The 24,103-nt window shown below is 45.5% G+C and overlaps 1 protein-coding gene across 6 annotated transcripts in view; it reads left to right on the forward strand.

Annotated features, from left to right (window-relative positions):
• Positions 1–24,103, forward strand: part of akap9 (A kinase (PRKA) anchor protein 9) — a 181,582-nt gene that overhangs the window by 138,921 nt on the left and 18,558 nt on the right. For 5 of the 6 annotated variants that reach the window (XM_063185757.1, XM_063185755.1, XM_063185759.1 and 2 more), the window contains 18 exons: positions 1,133–1,365; positions 2,530–2,649; positions 5,977–6,144; positions 8,465–8,617; positions 9,065–9,217; positions 11,096–11,182; positions 12,857–13,157; positions 14,774–14,991; positions 15,308–15,475; positions 16,634–16,804; positions 18,131–18,283; positions 19,652–19,792; positions 20,076–20,120; positions 20,269–20,427; positions 21,069–21,113; positions 21,336–21,539; positions 22,184–22,612; positions 22,975–23,163. In XM_063185757.1, coding sequence (XP_063041827.1) covers positions 1,133–1,365; positions 2,530–2,649; positions 5,977–6,144; positions 8,465–8,617; positions 9,065–9,217; positions 11,096–11,182; positions 12,857–13,157; positions 14,774–14,991; positions 15,308–15,475; positions 16,634–16,804; positions 18,131–18,283; positions 19,652–19,792; positions 20,076–20,120; positions 20,269–20,427; positions 21,069–21,113; positions 21,336–21,539; positions 22,184–22,612; positions 22,975–23,163 — 3,137 coding nt within the window. The remainder of the gene's footprint in view (positions 1–1,132; positions 1,366–2,529; positions 2,650–5,976; positions 6,145–8,464; positions 8,618–9,064; positions 9,218–11,095; positions 11,183–12,856; positions 13,158–14,773; positions 14,992–15,307; positions 15,476–16,633; positions 16,805–18,130; positions 18,284–19,651; positions 19,793–20,075; positions 20,121–20,268; positions 20,428–21,068; positions 21,114–21,335; positions 21,540–22,183; positions 22,613–22,974; positions 23,164–24,103) is intronic. The other variant, XM_063185761.1, reaches the window with a different exon arrangement.

Consider the following 24,103-nt stretch of genomic DNA (forward strand, 5'->3'; position numbering starts at 1 on the left):
GGTTACTAAGAAGCGGGTCGGGTGAATTGGGGTGTTGGGTTACAGACTGGCATTGATGGGTAATGGTGATGGGTGGTCATGATGGACACTACTGTTATTAATGTCATAATCCTAAGAGGAGGCAGAAACAGGAGACCCAGTCAGGGATGCCTTAGATAACAACAGCATATTTTTTCAAGTCGATTTACTATGGCTTTCGTTTTCAGTGACTGTACCACAGCTATGACAAATACGTAGTGATGAGTTCCTTATATTTTACTTCACAGTCTTTATAATATGGCAAGTACTCCTCCTGTGTTGGTATGTCCAATATGAGCACAGGCCTATCTCCATTCTGCCTCCTCTAATTGGGTATAATATGTTTTCTGGAGTGTAATATTCCTCAACTGTTCCATGGCAGTAGTTTAGGCTCACCCACAGACCATGAGATAAACTTTCACCATCATCGCCATCCGATGCAAACCACAGCAGACCAGTTTGCACACCATGTGAGGAATGCCTCTGTAACCCTGGAGTGATGGCTGATGGTTTTGCCGCTTTCTTTTTGTTTTTCTCTGGTCAGTGGAAGCAGCAGTAGCGGTCATGGAACTGGCTGATGAGTATTGCCCTCCAGGGCTGCCGTCCTCTCATGTCATTACTGGATTATCTAATACCACTCTCTTCTCCTCTCCATCATGCTCTTTTGTCCCGGACATCCTCTGCTCTTTCTTTTTCTCTCTTTTTTTGCTCTCTCTCCTTTCCCCACCTTTCTCCCTCCGTCACCTGCCCCCCCCCCCTCTCTCTCTCTCTGCACCCCTCTCTTTTCTCTCTCTGCCCATCTCTCTCCCCCTCCTTCTCTCTATCCCTCTCTGTATTTCTATATGTCCCTCTCCCTCCTTTTCTCTCTCTATGCATTCTTTCTTTCCCTCCACCACCTCTCTCTACCTCCCTCTATCTTGTCCTCCCCCCTCTCTATCCCTCTCTCTCTCTCTTTCTCTATCTCTCTATCTCTCTGTCCTGTCCTCGTCCGTCCCCCCATCTATCCCCCACTCTCTTCCTCTCTTGTTCTCTCCTTCTTCTTTTTCTCTCTCTCCATCTCTGTCTCCCCGCTCTCTCTATCCTCCTCTCCTCTCCTCTCCTCTCTCCTGTTTAGACCTGCTGGAGGAGACTGAGAAGTTGATGAAGGAGAAGGTGGACGTGCAGCGCCAGGCTGAGAAGGAGAGCAGTGCTCTGCAGCGGCACCTGAAGGCGGTGGAGTGCGAGCTGGAGGAGCAGACCAATCGGCTGATTGAGACCGAGCAGGCCCACGGCGCCGAGACGCACGACCTCCGCCAGCAGATACAGGCGCTTGAGAAACAGCTCGACAAGAACCGCAAGTTCCTCGACGTGAGTGTGATGGCCATTTTATAGCTTAGCTGTAGAGTTAGGGGTTATATAGTATAGTGCGAAGGCCTGTACCTTCAAGGCAGAGACATGATACTCGTATCAAATGTTATCATACTGCATACCAGTTTTAACGCTAACCAGTGTTTAAAATAAAACAATACTTGCACTCTGTGGCCCTACCTGGTGGAGCTGGCAAATTATCCTTAAGTGATTACACACAGGCGTATAAAAGTTAAATTATCCTCACCAGCCAATCAGGGAGATTTATGTGGTCGTGTCCTTCGATTAGTCAGTGTGTCTCGTAACGGGGCGGTAATTGAAGTGCTACAGTATAGATTACATGGGGGTTTGCAGCATCAGGACGTTTGATGGTGATTCATTGTGTCTTACAGTTGGCTGTAAACAGACACATCTCAGCTTACGTCTCAATATTGATTTCTTTTCTGTCTGTTCTCCACTGGTCTGTCTCTTAGTTCCCTCTTGTGATGCACATGGTCTCATTCCTTGTGTCTGTTGTTGACACATTTGTTTTGTGAGATATTTATAGTCTGTGCAACTGCTTTGTCTGATACGCATGTCACATACTGTAGCTTGATTTAGCTGGTGTCTGCTGGCACTGCTGTTTTTTTGCCATTTTTATTTGATAAAGGTAGATGCAGTGAAAATTGATGGCAAAACATTTTGGAAACCGTTAAGCTAGTGTAGTGGTAATAAAAATGCACGTATTGGAAAGTTAGATATGCCTTAGAGACAGTAGTACAGTAATTATTTAGATTTCATAAACCATTTACACTAGACACGCCAATAGCTGTGGGATCATGATTGAGTACAGTTATGAATGTCTTCTTTAGAATCCATCCTCATGCTTTCTCTTTAACATTACCAAAAACACGAGTCATTATTCTTAATAAAAATAGTTTAATATTTTATGTTTCATTTGGTATAATAATAATCAGGCATCCGTGATCTAGTATACTGAAAGGGTATGGACTAACAATCTCTGTCTCTCTTTCTCTCTTTCCCTCTTTCCCTCTTTCCCTCTCTCGCTCTCTTTCCCTCTCTCTCTCTCTCTCTCTCTCCCTCTCTCTCTCTCTCTCTCTCTCTCTCTCTCACTCTCTCTCTCTCTCTCTCTCTCTCTCTCTCCCTCTCCCTCTCCCTCCTCAGGAGCAAGCAGTAGATCGTGAGCATGAGCGTGATGTTTTCCAGCAGGAGATCCTCAAACTGGAACAGCAGTTGAAGAATCCTCCCAAATCTCAAACCGCCAGCGAACAACGAGACCGAGAGGTATTGTATTACACTACACTACACCACAGTACACTACACCATATTACACTCAACTATATTACACTACACTACACTATATTACATTGCATCACATTACTCCCAAATCTCAAACTGCCAGCGACCAACAAGGCAGAGAGGTATTGTATTACACCACAGTACACTACATCATATTAAGGATAGACCGATATATATATCGATATGGGTATCGGGCCGATATTTGCATATTTTAAGTGTATCGTATCGGCCGATACGCGAGTGGTTTTGGCCGATACGCAATATTTATTATTTTATGTCATTCAGGTTTTTTTTATAAAAGCACCAAGACACTTCATTTTTTATTACTTGATTGTTAGACATTACTTGATTGTTAGAGTGAGTGTTTAAATGTTACAAGTTCTACCTCAATTTGATAATGTTAAAGGAATGTTTATTTTTAACTTGAGACCTGGAATATTTGTCATTTTTTAACCTTTTTTTTTTTTTAACCCATATCGGCCCCAAATATCGGGTATCGGAAATCGGGTATCGGCCAAGGGTGATGAAAAAAAAATCGGTATCGCATCGGCCATTAAAAAAACCTGTAAAAAAAAACCCTACATCATATTACCCTAAACTATATTACACTGCCCTACTCTATATCACATTGTATCACATTACTCCCAAATCTCTGACCACCAGCAGACACAGAGGCCGAGTGGTGAGACATTATATTACGCTACATTATATTACACTACTACACTAAAGTACATTACATTGCACTACACTGGACTATATTACTCTCCACTACACTGCATTATATGTCTCCCAATTGTAAGACAGCCCGTGATAGCGATCACATTAGGATCACATTACGCTGCCTACATTACACCATATAATAGTACATTACACAACATTATATTTCATTTTGAAGACACTTGTACCCAAATCTTAGGTAGCCAGTCATTAGAGGGACCAACAGGGTGAGACTTCCACAAACCCAAAACTGTTCTCTCATCATCAACGTAACGAAACAAGCCACAGAGCCAAGTATTGCCTGAAACTCGAGAAGAGGGACAACACCGCTGTGTGATGACGTGACACATGCCTGTATGCCTCTGATGACGTGACGAACAGAGGCCCAGAGGGGTTTACACATGAAACAATCAAGTGTTATGTCAGGGTGGTATCCCAAATGGGTGTTTGAGTGTGGCTCAAGATCCAGGTTCGTCGAAATATTGCATGTCTTAATGTGATACATTATACATTTAATTGGCAGAGCTTTCTATTATGACTTAGAGGAAGGGCTAATTGCTGCTTGAGGGTTCATTTTTCTTGTCAGACGTGGTCAAAGAGGTCATCTGGTGGTTGATTTTCCCACCTGTTCTGAGCTGACTGAACCTCCTATCTAGTCACAGATGACAGTGAGGTTTCAGTGTTTGGTAACTGTTCAGTCACCCAGTGTGGTGTGGTTTGTTGCACCATCATAGTGTTTAGCCTATTATCTCTGTTCCTTAATCTATTCAATCTGTGCAGTGGCAGGTTTCTGTGCCCTACGGTGTGGTGAGGCGAGGCAGTGTGAGAGGCAGAAGCGGAATAGTAACCCTCCTGAGTATCAGACTAGAGAAACACCAGACAAAGACTGGCAGCAACATTACCGCTCCCCCAACGTCGCCTCACACCCCTTCCCCCCCCTCTGAGTTTTCTAAAAAGGAAAAGAGACCTTTGCAGCCGCGAGACACACCAGCAAGTTTCCCCCTCTTTTGTCTGCTCACAAAGGATGGATGGAGTCGGATAGTTAGTGGCTCAAAACCACAAAGTGCAGTATCTGCCATCTCTATATCACTCCATTTCATTCCTCTCTCTATCTCTGTCTCTCTGTCTCTCTGTCTCTCTGTCTCTCTGTCTCTCTCTCTCTCTCTCTCTCTCTCTCTCTCTCTCTCTCTCTCTCTCTCTCTCGCCGTCTTTGTGCATGTTGTATGCCATCTTTGCTCTCTGTCTCTTTCATATCTTGCAGAAACACACACACACACACACACACACACCACGCCCCCTCTCCCAGTGTCAATGTAAGTCCTGTACTGTCCTGGACTGTATGTGCTTTTTGGCAGCAGACAATGAACACAAGATAGTATTACCCAGCAAACACACACATGGAGTGATGTCAAGCTACGTCAAATGGGAAGTGGTGATGAATACCGTCTCTCCCAGCAGGAAAGAAAGAAGATGGGAGCATGAAAGAAAGACAGACAGACTGACATAAGGAAAGAAAGACGTAAAGAGAAACAAGTAAAGAGAGGAGAAACGAAAGAGGGAGAGAGATGAAGAAAGAAAGAAAGAGTGAGAGAGAGTGAGAGATAGAGAGAGAGAGAGAGAGAGAGAGAGAGAGAGAGAACCCTCCCATGTACTTGTCTGTCCCCATGGTCATGAAAAGCCCTGCTCTGTCCATTAAGGAGTTGCTATGGCGATATTCCACTGCCCTACAGACGGGTGGGGGGAGTGCACGAGAGAGAGAGAGAGGGAGAGAGAGAAAGAGAGAGAGAGAGAGAGACAGACAGACAGACACTAGCTGGAGAAGGGATATGAGGAAGAATGGTAGATAGAGAGAGTGCATGAGAGAGCGAGAGAGAGAGATAGATTTGTGTTTGTAGGAGGGTGTTTTATCCCTCCTCTTCAGCGAGTGCCAATCAGGGCCGCTCTTTAAAAGCGCTGGTGTGATGGCTGATAAATTATGCATGTTGGCTGGACCATCAGATGTTTCTATTTGTGTACGTGAGACGAGCCGTGTGTAGCTTGTAGCAAACAAGATGTCAGTGTTGTAGCGATTGCCGTCACCACGTGGCGTATACACATACCAACTTATGGCACGATGCAAAGACATTGGAGAATGCTGTTTGTCTGTCTGTCTCTTTCTCTCATGCAGCTCTCTCTCTCTCTCTCTCTCTCTCTCTCTCTCTCTCTCTCTCTCTCTCTCTCTCTCTCTCTCTCTCTCTCTCTCTCTGCAGTTCTTTGGTTCTGTCGATGTTCATTCAGATCACCTCTATGCCCTCTGACTTAAATTATGATAGAATGTTGAATACTAAATAGCCAAATATTCATTTCATCCCTTTTTTGGTCTCACTTTCCCCCAATTTGTCCCCTTTGCCTCTCTCCTCTCTCTGTCCTTCCATCCCCTCTCCTCTCTCCTCTCTCCTCTCCTCTCCTCTCCTCTCCTCTGTGTGTGTGTGTGTGTGTGTGTGTGTGTGTGTGTGTGTGTGTGTGTGTGTGTGTGTGTGTGTGTGTGTGTGTGTGTGTGTGTGTGTGTGTGTGTGTGTGTGTGTGTGTGTGTGTGTGTGTGTGTGTGTGTGTCAGGTGGAGAGCCTGCGTTCCCAGCTGCATGAGAAGTCTGACTGGTGCAGCGAGCTGCTGCTGAGGGGAGAGCAACTGGAGAGAGAAGCAGCCGAGAGAGACGAGGAGCTGGAGAGGCTGGGGGAGCGCGTACGCCAACTAGAACAAGCCCTGCTCTCCAGCACCGAACAGGTGAGGATATGTCACGTACTGTGGATATTATGCTCTCTCTGGGGGAGCATGTACAGCTACTTGAACAAGCTGTACTGTGCAGCTCCGAACCGGTGAGGCTATATCATACACTGTGGATATTATACTCTATGAAGGAGCGTGTACGGATGCTAGAACAAGTCTTGCTAGCCAGCACCGAACAGGTGAGGATATATGCTGTGGATATTAAGGATTTTTGGGGGGTCTTTTTCGACTTTATTTGATAGGACAGTGTGAGAGGTGGACAGGAAGCGAATTGGGAGAGAGACGGGGAGAGGTTGGCAAAAGACCCGGGGCGGGAATCGGACCCAGGGTCAGCCGCATGGCAGGCGAGTGCCCTACCGGTTGGCCACGGCAGGGCCCATACATTGTGGATATTATAGCCTACTCTCTCTTTTACACATACAACGTGACTGTGCCCTGCCGTGTAGTATCGAGCTGAGCGGTGCTGTTAAACCAGCTCCCGTGCCATACTTGACTAATCGAAACGCAATAAACGGGTAGAAAGCGGGCAGTGGAAAAGGGCCTAATTTTGTCATCGCCGTGCCGCAGGTATCTCTCCATTGCTTTATCCTTTCGTATCTCTTCATCCTCCTCTTCCTCCTACATCCTTTTTCCTCTTCCTTATTGTACTTCCTCTTCCTTATTCTATTTCCTCTTCCTTATTCTATTTCCTCTTCCTTATTGTACTTCCTCTTCCTTATTCTATTTCCTCTTCCTTATTCTATTTCCTCTTCCTTATTCTACTTCCTCTTCCTCTTTCTCATTCTACTTCCTGTGCCCCACCTCCTGCTGTCCCTTTCCTCTCCTTACTTCCTCCTTCATGTCCTCCTCCTCCCCCTCCCCCACCCCCTAGTAATCTTCATCTTTCTGAGTCTTCCCGCTCGTTTTCTCCCTTCTCCCTAACCCTCCCTCCTCCTCTCCCTCTCTCCCCCCTCCCCCTCCTACCCTTCTCCTCACTCTAGCACTCTCTCTCTCTCTCCCCCCCCTCCTCCTCCTCTCCCTTCCCTCTCTCTGCTCTTGTGTCTTCTACTGCTGCTACTGCTGCTACTGCCGCTGCTGCTGTTGCTGCGTCTTGTGAGTGAGTGTGTGTGTGTGTGAGTGTGAGTGCGCGTTCGTGCATCAGCTGTGGTCCTCCACCGATACCCAAGGTTATTCCTCATGGTGCGTAGTGTGCGTGTGTGTGGTGGAGGTGGGGAGGGGTGCTGGTGATTCTCCGCAATACGTAAGGGGGAATGCCAAGAGGGTGAGTGTGTGTGTTGGTGGGAAAATGATGCACTGTGCTGTGCTGCGCTGCGCTCCACCAGTCTTCCCTGCGCTCGGTCGTGAGTGAGGCGGCACTAGCACAGGAAACCGGTGATGATTTTTTTTCCTCTCCTTTTTCCCTCTCGAACTCTCACGTGCTGAAAACGTTAAAAACGCCTTTAGATGCTGCCGCGGTGTTGAAGTGTTCGTGTCACGGTTTATAATTGAGCATGTGTCAGTGGCAGTGCGTGCATGAGTGGGCGCGTGTGTGCGTGTCTTGTCTTTGTATGTGTGTGTCTGTCTTTGTATGTGTGTGTCTATGTGTGCATGTGCGTAATATTGCATGTGCTAGTAATGAGTCATTTCTGCCTAAGTGAGCTGTGTGTGTGTCTGTGTGTGAGACGTTTGGTGTTCCTGAAACTGTGTGTGTGCGCGTGTGTCTGTGTGTGTGCGTGCGCCTGTGCCATATGCCCTCTCGTATTGGCGGCGAATTTGCAAACAGCTTTGGAATCGTCCAGATCACGCTGTGAACACCCTGTGTAGGTGTGTATAGTGGAGCTGTGTGTGTGTGTGTGTGGTCTCTTGGAAGACTGTGAATGCTAGACTGTACAGTGTGCGCATCAGCCTATTATGTTTTTGCTGACTGGGCAATGTAAGATTGCTGGCATATTTTACAACCTGTGTATGTCTTTCTCTCTCTCTCTCTCTCTTTGTGTGTGTGTGTGTGTGTGTGTGTGTGTGTGTGTGTGTGTGTGTGTGTGTGTGTGTGTGTGTGTGTGCACTTCGTACATGTGTGTGTGTTGTGTGTGTTGTGTTGATGCTTGCCTCTGCGTGCGCGCGCGTGTGTGTGCGCGTGCGTACCTCTGTATATGTGTGTGTGCCTGCCTGTCTCTGTGTGCATGTCTGCGTGCGTGTCTGTGTGCATGCCTGTGTGTGTGTGTGTGTGTGTGTGTGTGTGTGTGTGTGTGTGTGTGTGTGTGTGTGTGTGTGTGTGTGTGTGTGTGTGTGTGTGTGTGTGTGTTGTGTGTGTTGTGTTGCCTCTGTGTGCGTTTATCAGGTGGAGGAGTCCAGGCAGCATGCCCCCATGACTGAGTCGGATCGCCATGGCAACAGGCAGCATGCCCCCATGGGTGATGCAGAGCGGCATCATGGCTCCTTGGAGGCCCAACTGCAGACCGAGAGAGAAGCTCTGGACAGGAAGGAGAAGGAGGTAGGCACCACGCTGTGCCCTTACAATTCAATCACGTGTTTTGGCATAAACTGACATTGAATTACATAGCAACACTTAAATATTCACTTTTCTCGAAATTCAAACACTCCAACACTCTCAACCGACATGTTTCGCTTTTGAGCACGACCGCCACTAGGGGGCGTGTCACGGAATCCTTACCAAAATATACTGTATGCACAAATGTGGAGCTGACATTCTCCTCTCACTTCTCACCTTGAGGAGCAGTTATAACTGTTCTGTGAGGATCTACAGAATAAGAGCAGCTCTCACCCTTTATATTATATTCGTTTATATTATATTATATTCGTTTATATTATATTATATTATATTATATTATATTATATTATATTATATTATATTATATTATATTATATTATATTATATTATATTATATTATATTATATTATATTATATTATATTATCCAGATCTGCAACCTGGAGGAACAGCTGGAGCAGTTCCGTGAGGAGTTGGAGAACAAGAGTGAGGAGGTGCAGCAGCTCCACATGCAGTTGGAGATCCAGAGAAAGGAGATCACCAGCCAACAGGAAGAGATGGAGGCCAAGGCTCAGCTGATGGAGGTAATGCTTATAGACAGGGCCCACCTAATGGAGGTAATGCTAATAGCCAGGGCCCACTTACTGGAGGTAGGAATTCATATGGTAATGACCGCGCAGTCATGGGTTAAGGCGTCAGACTTGTAGCCCAAAGGTTGCCGGTTCGCCTCCCGAGTAATTAACCAGTGCGCTAATAGCCAGGGCCCACTTAATGAAGGTAATGCTAATGCTAATAGCCAGGACCCATGTAATGGAGGTGGGAATACATATCGTATTTACCAGAGCCCACCTAATGGAGTCCAGGAGATGGAGGTCAGGGCCCACCTAATGGAGGTAGGACTCACTGTAATGATAATGCCCAGGGCCAGTGCTGGATGTAGTCTCATGCTAACATTAAAGGGGTATGCCATTATTTTGCGGCTTAATACAGTTAAAATCGTTGGCTGGGGTTTTTAAAGGTGGTAAAGTGTCTTATTGTTCATGTTAAGCGTTGTCTTGCTTTACGACAAGTTAAAAGAGGGAATATGTTGCTAAGCTAGTGAAAGTCAATGGATCCGTGTAGCATTGTAGCATGCTACACGGATCTATTGACTTTCACTAACTTAGCGACATATTCCCTCTTTTAACTTGTCTTAAAGCAAGACAATGCTTAACATTAAAAATAAGACACTTTACCACCTTTATAAACCCTGGCCAACGATTTTAACTGTATTAAGCCCCAAAATAGTGGCATACTCCTTTAATGATACTGATAATGGACAGTATCCACCTAATGGGACATGCTTATAGTAATAAACAGATAATGGAGATATGTCTGCAGGAGACGCTAATGCTGCAGTCACACCGCCGGCGGTGAAAGAGCTAAATCGCTGCTGCCTCCTGTCTGGAAAGCACAGGTCAGGGGAGTTGAGCGTGGCAAAAGATTCAACCTGAAGCGTTTGACCAAGAATAACGACCAACTGAAGCTCGTGTTTAGAAAAATGTGAACATTCCATTGGCTGCCGCCTGCCGCCGCCGAGCTCATTACATATTTTTAGATGAAGTTCAACTTTTGACGCCTTCAGCTTTTGACGCTTTTGACTCTAGACATTCTTTGCGGCTTTTAATGATTCTGCTGCCTGCTCTCCCATACAAAGTCAATTACTTCCACATCTTTCCACACGTTCAACGACGGTGGTGTGACCGTGCGGTAATGCAGACATAAGAGTTGAGCTTTACATTGAAGCTGAGGGCCATGCTAATATTTAAGCCAGCTATCACCATCATGCTGCGGGAATCAAGCTAATCGCCCACCATCATCACATATTTTCATGCTAAAGCTAACATGCTTGGTTGTTATAGGTGTCAAGTTAACTTCACCATCACTGCACACGCAAACAACTAATAGAATACTGAACCCATTATAGTCCTCAAGTCAACGATCAAGATCATCACACATGCTAATGCTAATGGGAAATAGTTTTCAAGTCTGTCTTGCAATTCCTTTAATTCTATGATTTTAAATTCATATTGAATATTTTCAAATGGTTTCTTTACTTTTCCTTTATCTTGTTTTTTTTAATCAGTTCTCTGTATGGCAACTTCTTAATGTCTTCACATGTAGCTTGAACACGCATAAACAGAGTAACTCTGGTGTGTTTCTGCTAGTTCAGGGGTGCGTTTCTCATCAGCGCCGTTGCTAACTAAGTTAGCAGCTTATTTGGTTGCAATGCAATTTTACATTGGCAACCTAGCAAGTTGCTAACTGGTAAGCAACAATGATTTTGAGAAACGGGTCCCAGACCTCTAAATTGAGCCTGTAAATGTATGCTAAGGTTTCCAAATGTCGAGAGCTATACATTCAGGCTGTAATTGCATATTGAGGCCCACTGGGTTGAACTGGACGGTGTGTGCCTCTTTAAGGTGGTGGAGCTGAAGGATAGGGAGATGGCCCTGCTCACCGAGCAGCTGGCCAAGCTCCAGAACATGGAGGTGGCCCCCGACAACAAGGTAACGCGGCCTGCTATACGCACACAACAATAGTAGTAGCCTAGCAGCTGTGCCAGGCTAGCTTTTTAAAGTTAGCATTAGCCTAGCAGCTGTAGCTGGCTAGCTTTTTAAAGTTTGTGTGCGTACAGTATACGGCCTGTGTATTGTGGATTCCTGCATCTGTTGATGTGACGTGAGTTCCTCGTGTGTGAGCCCTGCTGAGTAGTATATCAACATTTCCTTTCCAGTCCTTTTTGGTTTGTTTGGTTTATGTTGTTTTTTTCCCCCCGCCAAAGGCAAGGCGTGGGGCATTTTAGCATGTACACACAAAGATGGAATAAATCAGGGAGACCAGACCTGTGAGATGAAAAAAAAAACCCCATTTGGCTTAAAGTATAGAGACAATCGCTGTGTTGTAGTCACCATTGTGAAAGCAATGAATGTACATTAGTTTGAGCTACTAAAAAGCCAGAGACAAAGGGTCTATTCATATGCTTTACCAGAGAAGGTCGACCAAACAGAGGCCCCTGTCCTTGGAGAGCAAAGATGTCTGGTTCACCCTACAGTACGGACACATACAGTACGTGTATCCAGAGAGCCAACAACAGTACTGTGCTGTACATGCTAAAATGTTTTCCACATCTCCTAATTAACAGTGGCCGTCTCTGCAGTGCCACAGTGCTTCTCGTTAGCCTCATCCCATCCTCCATCCTCATTGTGCAACTTAATGTAATTACGCTGCATCCAGAGCCACAGCTGATGAGACCTGGCTTGGCGTCAGTGGAATGGAACGGCGGCCTAATGAGCGCCGTTGTTCCGGTGTTCTCCATTCCGCTGTCTCCTTTTTTGTTCCGCTTGTTGTTGTGGTTGTGGTTGTTGTCATGCCTGTCATTGATGATGATGTTTTGGTGTTTAAATGGGCCAGTGATGGCCAATGTGTTAGTTAGCAGGATGGAGAACTCTCCGAACTCTGCACCTTTCCCCTCGCTGCTCTCTCCCAGTCCAGTCTTCTCCTTAACAGTCCTGTGTGCTGTCTGTCTCTCGCATACCTCATCCCAGTCTCTCTCAGAAGGCTTGTGAAACCAGAACATTTGATCTTACATTCTCTCTTAACTACAGTGATTGTGATTGATTGGATTTGTTTTCATTTTGATTGTTAAGTCTTCTAAGATGAGGACTTGAAATCAGCTCTGGGATGAGATGTGTGAGACTCTTTAAATTTTGTGACTAGTCCCCTCAGTGACTGTCTAAATGGCTTGTCTTCATGACATTGTTTGTGGATTGTGTACATGTAATCCCTGACATCTTATATGGTGTCAAATGAAAATTAAAGGAGTGAAATGTGTGATGTGTTTTTGTGTGACGTCTTGTGTTGTGGAGGTGACAATGGTGGTAGTGGTGTAAAGGTTGCACTAAAATCCCATGGTGTGATGTGTGAAGTGGCGTGTGTTTGTTTTGTTTCAAACTAAACCACTTCAGTTCACTGTAAGCTCACTTGGTGGATCCATAGAGTACAGTGAGTGAATTGACGTGTTTAAGAAGCCTAGTTGCTTACAGTGAAACTCTTTGGATAAGATCACCTAAAGATGAATAAAACTCACACTTCACACACTCAGACTTCACACACACGCTGTACTGATTTACTGTCCTGTTACCTTCGCACTCCTTTTCCTCCTCCTCCTTCACCCCCACCAGGTGATGGAGCAGCGTGGTGAGCAGGTTCTAGAGCTCGAGTCCCAGGTGGAGATCCTCCGGAGCGAGCAACAGCGGCTCAAACGCAGCAGCGAGGAGGAAGTGGACCAGCTGCACGCCGTCATCGAGAAGCTGCAGCTGGAAATAGCCAACATCGGGCACCAGCGGCCACCGCACCCCGGGGAGGAAGAGGAAGATGATGAGGAAGATGAAGATGAGCAGAGGGGCAGCTTCCGCAAGGACGAGCTGCACGAGATGAAGCAACGCATGGACGAGGTGTCCCGGGAACTGCACACCCTCAAAGGTATGAGTATGGGATTTATGTTTACTTTTAAAATCATTTTATTGAACCTTCGCATGGCCTGTATGTCCGCAAAAATGGTCAACACCCCCCCCAAACCCCCACCCACCCACCATACTGTAATCCATTAAAATTACCCAACCCATTACCAATAGAAAACCAGCCCGCCACCCGTACTGACTGACCATACCCCTGTGCCCACGCACCACTTCTTTGCAAATGTATCAGTATTTCCTGTGACCTGATAGTAATGCCGTGTCCGGACCAAGCGCGAACTATGCTGCCTGGTAGCGTGAGTAGCAGAAGAAGTTTCGCCTTGAATTCGCTGTATTCGCTCCAGACGCAGCATTGACATGTTTGATTCAGCTAATCACATAACGGCTCTGGCTTGACAGCCTGGGACATTCGAAGATATGAACGTTCCGATTGGTTTTCGCCGAACAGCGTCAGAGCGAATTCGCCTGCGATTAGATTTAGTTTAATCGTCAAAATTCGCTCTGGTCGCACAAGAAGCTTCACTCCTGGCGAATTCGCTTTGGTAGCGCAGGTTGCGTGCAGTCCATAGAGAAATAATGACTTCCGCCGCTCCGTTCGCTCCGTTCGCTCCGTTCGCTCCGTTCGCTCCGTTCGCTCCGTTCGCTCCGTTCGCTCCTGGTCTGTACACGGCATAAGTGTACTCAACCAAAACCTTAGACTCAGCTAGTGCTTTAAACATTTCTGCCCGATCCCCCACATTCCCCTCCTCTTCCAGCATATTGCATTTCCAGATGGACAACTTTGCTTGTCCGATAAAAAAGTTTGCAACCGTGGGAGTTAGAGTATGGCTACGTCTGAATCCTGTAGTATGCACTGCCTCCTTACCAATAGCTATCACTCTGCGTCCTGATCAGTTGTTTGTGTGTAGAATGCCAGCCAATAGTTAGCACAATTCGGACCTACTACAGCACCATGATTTACATAACCTTTGAACTGCTTCTGTCGCAGGGGACTACCCAATGACCGTACAGTTGTTGAATTCCTTCGGACTTCTGGGATAGCAAAGTAACAATTGTTTGCCTACTACAAATATGACCGGACATAGAAAGTCACCTGGGTACCGTTCGCCTCCTGGTGGAAAACCTACTAGGGTATTACGTACTTACATAGTCGCTTCCTTATTTTTTGCCTTCTGTAAAGGTGGGTAGAGTACGACATTTCGGATGCAGCCAATGTGAACTCCAGGTCTGCCATTTTGAATTATTAGTTATAATATTTTTTTGAATTATTATTATAAAGCTGCAAAACCTACCCTGCTTTGGTTAGACCAGCAGTACATAGTCATTATTAGTAAATATTCATGTCAAGAACAAATTTCTGAATGGGCATAACAGACGGCACCCAGCTGCTAGCAGAGTTCAAAGGTAGAACACTGGTAAACTTCCCTCGCTTTCGAAGCCTCATTCAGATATGAAAGCCACTGTGCTATGGGCCTAGACCATTACAGTTCCTTCACTTACAACCTTGGCGTGGGTTTGGGATTTGAACCTGTAACCCTCTGATCTAATGTCCATGTTAAGCCACGGCTGCCCTATTTTGAGAATAATCAACTAAAATGACACTATCTGACTTCATTTTTACAGACGAGCACCGCGATCTGCAGCTGCGCTATGGCACGCTGGTGGAGGCGGGGGCGTCTACGGAGCGCACCACGGGCCTCCTGCAGGAGGCGCTGTGGGAGAAGACTGCCTCCCTGGTGGTGGCCCAGGCTGAGGTGCAGGCCCTGGAGGAGAGCGCCAGCTCCCGCGTGGAGGCGCTCACACACCAGGTGGTGGAGCTGGAGGCCAGCGTCCAGGAGAAGGTTAGCACACTAGCTATCCTATGTTAACATCATAGCTATCCTATGTTAGCATCGTAACCTTTGAAGGACCTAATCGTGTCCTTCAGTGTTTTTCAAAGTTACTGCTTCTATAACATGGAATGCATCCTTCTTCTTCTTCTTCTTCTTCTTCTTCTTCTTCTTCTTCTTCTTCTTCTTCTTCTTCGTACATTCTTCCCCCTCTTCTTCCACTTCATCTTCCTCCTCTTCTTCCTTCTCATCATGCCTGCTACTGCTCCTCCACTTCATCTTCCTCCTCTTCTTCCTCATCTTCCTCCTCCTCTTCCTCCTCCCTCAGGACCTGGAGCTGGATGTGTGTCGGGTGAAGGTGGAGCGTGCCCAGTCGGAGGCGTCAGGGCTTCAGCAGCGGATCGTCGAGCTGGAGGAGAGGCTCCGGGAGAAGGTGGCCGCAGTGCTGGCCAGCCAAGCCCAACTGGGGGCACTGCAGACCCAGACCAAAGAGGAGGTATGAACCCTGTGTTTGTGACATATTTGTCTGTGGTGGTTTTCAGGCCGACCAGAACGGAGCCGTGCCGGTGCCCGCACCAGTTACGTTCAGCACTTAAGTGCTGAACGTTGAACTTCATTCCGCATGTGACTGTGTTACCCGGATCAACCTGCTGATGGCTACCTTGTCGTCACGGGTTGCGGAGAAAAATCAAGTATTCACATTGCGAACCAACTTTGCGCTTCGAGAACTCTAAGATGGAACGCGAACCGTGAACACAACGGCCGGTTTGCGATTAGCTGCGGGAACGGGCACCGGAACGGTTCTCAGTCGGCCTGAATATGCCGTGTGTGTTAGAGAATGTGAGTGTGTGACTCAAGGAGAAGGGTGGCACTGAAGACCCAGAGGAAAGATATCTTATGGTAATGGCTTAGTAGTTATTCCCAGAGCAGCTATGAGGCCAACTTGGAGGATCGGAGCCTGTACAGTATGTGCATAGATGCCCATGTTTGAGTGTGTGAGTTTGCTTGTTTTTGTTTGATGTACGGGTAATGAAGAGGTACATCAAGCACTTCACCACTAGCGGTGCTTGTATATATCAGTATTTGATGAATAAGCTTGAACTGGACTAGATCTAGGCATATGGGTACAGAAAGACATCACACTGTTGATCAGCAATATAATTATATCAATGTATTTACATCAGCAATGTCGATGTAATTAAGTACATTCACAGCTGTAGTTTGAGGGCCTGGTGCTTGTACTGTATATCTCATTATGTGATGATTAGAGTTGAACTTGAAACTGCGGGTTCGAATCCCACCCTTCCCTATCGCCCTTGAGCAAGGCACCCATCCATACACTGCTCCAAGGACTATAAGCAATACCCTGTACTTAAAATAACCGTTAGTTGCTTTGAAAAGTGTCAGCTAACTGTACATTTAATATAATGAAAAATAATAAACTTGAGCCCACATTTGGGCTTGCATGCCCACCCACGGGGACCCCGGTTTGAGTCCAGCCGGGGTCATTTCCTGATCCTCCCCTGTCTCTCTGTCCCATTCGCTTCTTGTTACCATCTTTGACTGTCCTGTCAAATAAAGGCATAAAACGCCTCTAAAAAATATTTAATTAAAAAAAAAATGAAATGATGATAAACTTGAACTTGAATTTCAGGTGGAGTTTGAGGAGCTGGGTGGTCTGACGTCTATGGGGCCGATGGGGGATTACCAGCTGCCCAACTTCAGCTTCTCCCCCATGCCATCCGCCAGTCTCAGCCACGCCACCGCCTCCACACACACAAGAGGCAAGATGGGCTTCCTCACCGAGAAGCTGAGAGAACTGGAGGTGAGGCTGGTGTAACACGCACATACGCACACGCACACGCACACGAACATATACACACACACACACACACACACACACAGATGCCAACTAGCTGCTCGAGTTAAACTGCAGTAGTGTGTAACGAATGCCAACAAACAGAGTTTAGCGGTTGAACGTTGCATTAAACAGCTAGATGCTAAATGTAATGTAGTGTGTTTGAAGGTGGATCTATGCTGTATGCTACAAGTACTGTAGTGTAATATGTAAGGAATAACGACCGACGAGGTGTCCCGATATCAAGACAAATAATGGACGAGGCAAAGCGTTCTAACAGCCCGATGGCGCAGCTATTTAAAATACATATATTAGACTAAAATTCAAAAGACACCGCACACTGCTTACTTTTTCTTACTTTATTTTTCGGAGCGAACAACGCGCGAACCTGATGACGCACTGGGTGAAATGCGTTGTTCGCTCAGTAAGAAAAAGTGAGCAGTGTGCGGTGTCTTTTGAATTTTGTTCATTGATTCACCCTCTCCTGCCTCACACCTGCACCTGCATTGCTGAGGGCTTGTGCACAAGGACTCTCTTGAACATATATTAGACTGTTTTAAAAAGGCTAGCAGCCACCGAGATGTGCCAACTGCACCAGTATCCAGCGACCAACTTAAACTTGTCTAACTTAGACGCGCGCATAGAACCTTCGTTTGGAATCCTGGGGGAATATCGTCAGCATGATTTCTATAGGGTTTTTATTTAAACATTCTCAGCATTTTATGCACGACTGAGTTAGACACCCATACGCCCACATGATATCATAGGTGTCCTGTTCTCGGGGAATAATGGACACCAGCTCAGCCAATCAGAAGACTTTCTGTCTGCTGACCGGGTGATAAAATGCAATGCAATGTAATGTAATGTATTGGCAGGTGGGCCTGTGTGGTATGATAAATGTACTGTAATGTAATGGGGCAACCGTGGCCTAGTGGTTAGACTGTTGGTCTTTCAATCTAGGGGTTGCAGGTTTGAATCCCCCCTGACCTCTCCCTACATCTCCATCTATGGCTGAAATGAGCAAGGCACCTAACCCCACATTGCTCCAGGGACTGTAACCAATACCCTGCAACATAATAACTGTAGGTTGCTTTGAATGAAATGAAGGTGTGTCCGCTAAGTGCAATATAATAATGTAATGTAATGTAACATATTTGCAGGTGGGCCTGTGTGGTATGATAAATGTAATGTAATGTAATGTAATGTAATGTAACATATTTGCAGGTGGGCCTGTGTGGTATGATAAATGTAATGTAATGTAATGTAATGTAATGTAATGAAACGTATTTGCAGGTGGGCCTGTGTGGTATGCAGAAGGACCAGGAGCTCCAGAAGCAGCTGTTGTCCAGCTCTGAGGAGGAGGTGATGGAGTACGAGAGGAGGCTGGCTGTGCTCATGGAGCTACTCAACCAGATGAAGACTAAACCCAGGGCCACACTCTCACAGGTAGCTGCCACTATTTAGATTATATAATATCATCGCTGTCAAGCAAAAACCTTGTACCTCTACTTTTCATTGTTTTTACTTATTACTAATTTGTAAATAATAAATGAATACTTATTATTAATGTATAAATCCCTATTTTCTAAATAAATAATCATTTCAACATTAAAGTTGGTTATTAAATTAATCATCATACACATACTTATGGAGACTGACCAGTAGTTCTGATTTATATTTTGTAATAAATAAAGAACGAATATAAAAAATAGTGGAGATACGACGTTTCTCCTCTACAGCGACGACATGGTCAGAGAGACCGGATAAGTTGTTATTATTATTATTATAAATATGAGAAAAGGTATCATATTGCTTGTTATACTGTGTATCTAATACTAATTATATACTTTATGAGAGGAGAGTGGGTTTACTCTTGGAGCAACTAAGCCAGGTGATGACGAGGCAGCAAAGAACTGTGCTGGTGTCAGAGGTGGACAGCAGCTTTTTCTATTTTTACAATGACTTTGTGGCTCTCAGCTTGGCCCAGTATCGAAATAGAAGCTGGAAAAAAGACTGAAATGTCACCAAGAGACCAGTCATAGAGAGCTTGTTGTTGTGCTTTCTAGGATAAGGGTTATATCGGTCTATCTATCTATCTATCTATCTATCTATCTATCTATCTATCTATCTATCTATCTATCTATCTATCTGTCTATCTGTCTATCTATCTATCTATCTATCTATCGATCTATCGATCTATCGATCTATCGATCTATCTATCTATCTATCTATCTATCTATCTATCTATCTATCTATCTATCTATCTATCTATCTATCTATCTATCTATCTGTCTATCTATCTATCGATCGATCGATCGATCGATCGATTGATCGATCTATCTGTCTGTCTATCTGTCTATTTGTCTATTTGTCTGTCTGTCTGTCTGTCTATCTATCTATCTGTCTATCTGTCTATCTGTCTATCTGTCTATCTGTCTATCTAGCTATCTAGCTATCTTTTCATTTCAAAAATGTATACTAGCCCTCCCTAATATAGTGTGGTAAGAGTAGCATAATTGTAATGATAGCAAGGGGATGAATAAGCTGAAACCTGTGCACGTTGATGAAGGACTGAGAGTCTGAAGCGTTATGCCCTTAAACTTTGTTTTTTGGAGCATTGAATAGTGTTCCGTACCTTTATCATTTCCTTTCATTATTTCCTTGTGTCATCATGTTGTCATTGGGCCGGGGGCAGTGAGGCATCTGTATCTGAGCTGGTGCAGGAGCTCTCTTCACTGCATATTACGCGTTTGTAGTAATTCTATTACACAAGTGACGAATAAATCCCTTGTGTCATTGTCGTGTGGTCGTTAGGCTGGGGGCAGTGAGGCGTCTGAAGCGTCGATATCTGAGCTGGTCCAGGAACTGCGTGAGGCCCAGGAGAAGGCCAGAGCTGCTGAAGAGGAACTCACTGGCTTCAGACAACACTCACACCAACTACAGCAGGAGATACAGGTAATACAATACTTAGCCTAATACTAATTAAATGGCATTACATATTATGAAGCTCGCCAGCTTCAGACAACACACACACACCAAGTACAGCAAGAGATACAGGTGACGCACATTAATGCTGATGAGCTACTACTAGTATGTTTGGGAAAATGTGTTTTATTCTCCAAAAGCAGTTGCAGCACTGTGGAGAACGTATGACTACTGTAGATCTCATAACAATTTAAGTAAAATACCATTAAAATATTAAAACTGATACTGAAAGATTTATTTTTTTGCTTTGCAGATCAAAGATTTATCAATATCCCAACTACAGGAGGACCTCAAGGAGGTATGGGAGCAATGATTGAATTGTAACATTTCAAGAGACAACACACAGGAGTGATTTTCTTTATAGTGCACACATGATATGCAGTTCAAACCCCCTTTACCTCCTAACTCCTAACCTTGTCCCGCTGTGTTCTGATTGGCTCCCTCAGGCTTCAGAAGGAGGTGCTGAGCAGGTGGCCAGTGGGTCAGGTGTTGTGGTGCAGGAGCTGCGTGAGGAGCTGTCTAAGGTGCGGAAGGACGCCTCCTCAGCCAATCAGGAGCTGAGTCTCCTCAGGGAGCGTAGCGACACTCTACAGGAGGATCTGCTGGTAAGAGAACGTAACAGCTCCCGGAATACTGCCATCAGTGTTGCCAGATTGGCCGATTTCCCGCATTGCTTTGGGCAGGTTTATCTATAGATTTATGTCCATAGAAATCAGTAGAATTTGGTTCAATTTGGGAGGGATTTAGTGCCTCCAGACAGTTTTTGAGCATGTTTGGGCTGGAAATTATCAGACACATCTGGCATCCCTGCCCGGCATCTTCACTATTTAAACGCCATCTCGTCTGAAGTTGAAAAGTGCAATAACATTAACAACAAATGAAACGAGCCGATTCAGAGGCTGCTTTGACCAAGAACTACATTTTCGAGCTGGCGTGCAAGTCAATGAACGTTACAAGTCTGCAGTCAGGCAATGGCTTGCGCAACAACATGGAACAACAGAACTGTAGTTTTTGCAGACAATTTCTGAATGTCGTTTAAATGGTGAACATGCTGGAAATTCTATGCAATGTATTAGTGTGGTTGGGGCTGTACAAGTATGGAAAAATTGATTATCTTGTTTATACTATATAAATTCCATTATGCAAGGCAGGCATCATAAAAACAATAGAGTAATAGTAATAAGCAATGAGAGAGGTGACTGATTCAACATTGCTCAACAATGCTTTCCATTCTTGCCATTTGAAGGCTCGAGAGATGACTATAGCACAGCTGAAGGACAAGCTCTATCGGGTAAGGAACCAATGCAACACCTTTGGTGGGAGGGGTGTACTTCATTCATTCATTCATTCATTCATTCATTCATTCATTCATTCATTCATTCATTCATTCATGTACTTATTCACTCACTTATTCATTTATGACCCACTTTGACCATTTACCACCCTGTTTCTGCCCTCCAATACCAAGACATTGGCCCTTGACCTCTTCCAATCCTGTGTCTCCTATGTGTAGGCGTCGGGTGGTGGTGACGAGGGCTCGGTGTCTGAGCTCCTCCAGGAGTTGCAGGAGGTGCGTGAGGAGGCCTCCTCCACCAAAGAGGAGCTCAACAGCTACCGGGAGCGCAGCGAGAAGCTTCAAGAGGAGGTGCAGCAGAGGGACGCCTCCATCAGCCAACTACAGCAGGAGGTGCACAGGCTGCAGACAACACTGGCCACGGTAATCAGCTATCAATTAACTAAATTATCAGCTACTAGCTTCTGACAACACTGGCACGGTAATCAGCTACCACTAGCTATCAATTTACGAGGTTATCAACTGCTACCTACTGACAACACTGGCCACGGTAATCAGCTACCACTAGCTCTCAATTAACTAAGTTATCAGCTACTACCTACTGAATAACTATCAGTTAGCTAAGTAATCAGGTTTTTTTTTCACAAAGCGTGGAATATCTGTAACGTGAATTGACCAAAAACCGTATCAGTAAGTTAGTGTTATGGTTTTTTTTCACAAAACGTGAAATATCTGTAACGTGAATTGACCAAAAACCGTATCAGTAAGTTAGTGTTATGGTGCAAGTTTGGTGCTGGCGCAAGGTTGCCGTCGGCTTTGTCCAAGCGGTCCTGCATGACCCTTGAACCTCTCAAGAGTGAATGAGAGAGAGAAAGAACAAATCGGAAGTGCTCCTTTTCTCCCCCGTTCATTTCTATGAGTTTTCTTAAGTGTTTCTTAAGTGTTTTCTTAAGTGTTTCGTACAATCTTCTATGACAGTCCTAACTACTACCTGCTAATAAGCTACCAAAATAACTACTATCACAATTTATTAACAACATTTCTGTGCTTTTCCCACCTCTGCCCAGTTGGAGGAGCGACAGGCTGATGAAGCCAGGCAGGCCCTCAAGTCTCCACCACAAGGTCTGAAATCTCCACCACACAGCCTCAAATCCCCACCGCAACAGCAGAAGAAATCGCAGCAGCAGCATCCGCCTCCTTCGCAGCCAAAGAGAAAGGGAAGCAAGCCGGAACAGAAGGGTAAAGGAGGCAGCAGCAGCGGTGGCGATGGAGGAGGAGGAGTAGGGAAGGACAAGCCCCCTCTCTCCAGGAAGAGTTCTGCTGCCGCACTGTCCGAGAGATCCCTCTCCACCTCCTCCTCCAACGGCACCGGAAGCCGGCGTTCAAGCGGCGCGCCTCAGGACATGTGTGCTGACGCGGCTACGCAGACGGATCTGATGCCTACGGACACTACCTCTTCCACTCCAGGGATGTCCCAAGCATCGGCCTCAGAGGAGGTGAGGGGTTGATAGATTGGCTGATAGATTGGTTGATTGATTGATTGATTGATTGATTGATTGATTGATTGATTAGCATCTAGCTGGTCCCACAAGATCCAATGATAGCTGCTAGCTTGGAACTAGAATTAGCATCACCAGACAAAGAGAACAGCTTTAACCCCTTAACGCAGAGCCTATGTTATAACCTCACCAAAATTGCTATGGCTATATCTTAATCTGTTACTTAAGGCTCTCTGTACTGTCATAACAGTATTGTTATGATGTAGTTGAGTATTTTCAGCGAGTAGTGAATAGGCCCGCCGGCGACCCCATCTGCAGTAAGAGGCTACAGAGCTGATTATTTCCACTGGGGTCTGCAGGTGGCGGAGGTGATCGGCGAGTACCAGGAGAAGATCGTGCAGATGCAGGAGCTCCACGCAGCCGAGATCATGGACATGGAGACCCGGCACATCTCCGAGAGCGACGCCCTCCGAAGGGATGTACAGGTGTTGGAGGATGAGTGCAAAACCCTCAAGGCCGTCATCGACAAACTACGGTCCAGCTCAGAGGTACACGACTATAAAATGCACTATATATCCCCTATTATGATTGTAACACATGATGTATATTAGATGAAGGCAGACAATTGACAAATTAAGCTCTGGCTGGGAGGTAGGCAGCACAACTACTGTGTAAGGGTCAAAGACATTTTTGGGTGCTCCGACGGGAGGTGGCGCAACGACATCTAATGCCCATAAATTAATTAGTAATTGGCATTTGATAGGCTGCAATGAATATGCTTCTTATGTAGTCCACTAAAACCAAACAAAACAAAAAGAAAATCCATACAATTGTGGCACTTGCTGTCTTTTTGACGTCCTGACGTGTGCTAGGCAAGGGTTGACCTTAACTCAGACTAATACAGTAGTAGTCAGGGCCCTGCCGTGGCCAACCGGTGGGGCACTCCCCATGCGGCTGACCCGGGTTCGATTCCTGGCCCGGGTCCTTTACCGACCCCTCCTCGCCTCTCTCCCAATTCGCTTCCTGTCCACCTCTGAAACTGTCTTATCAAATAAAGTCAAAAAAGACCAACAAAAAAAATCTAAAATAATAAAATGAAATTCAGTAGTCAGTTATTTAGCACTGCGCAGTGAATTATTATTCAGCATCCATCCTCTTGATTACATTGATATTTTAGCGCCATGGTTATGGCTGGTGCAACGTTTCATTTCTGACGAACAGCAACTGTGTTATGTTGTTCCCCTCTTGCCCAAGGGGCTCATTGTGTAGAACAGGCTGTGCAGCAGAGTGTTGGTGTGTTGTAGTGTCTGCATGGCAGAGTGTGTCTGTGGCAAATTATTGATCATCAGCCAGCCTGTTCTGTGGCCTGCATTCTAATAGGGTGTATGTGTGTGTGTGTGTGGCGCTATGAAAAACAGGCTGACTGGTCAGACCACCTATCCTCCTTTTTTATGTTTTACTAAATGATCATCTGAACTGTATTGGATA

This window comes from Engraulis encrasicolus, chromosome 20 (assembly GCF_034702125.1).
Source record: "Engraulis encrasicolus isolate BLACKSEA-1 chromosome 20, IST_EnEncr_1.0, whole genome shotgun sequence".
NCBI lineage: Eukaryota > Metazoa > Chordata > Actinopteri > Clupeiformes > Engraulidae > Engraulis > Engraulis encrasicolus.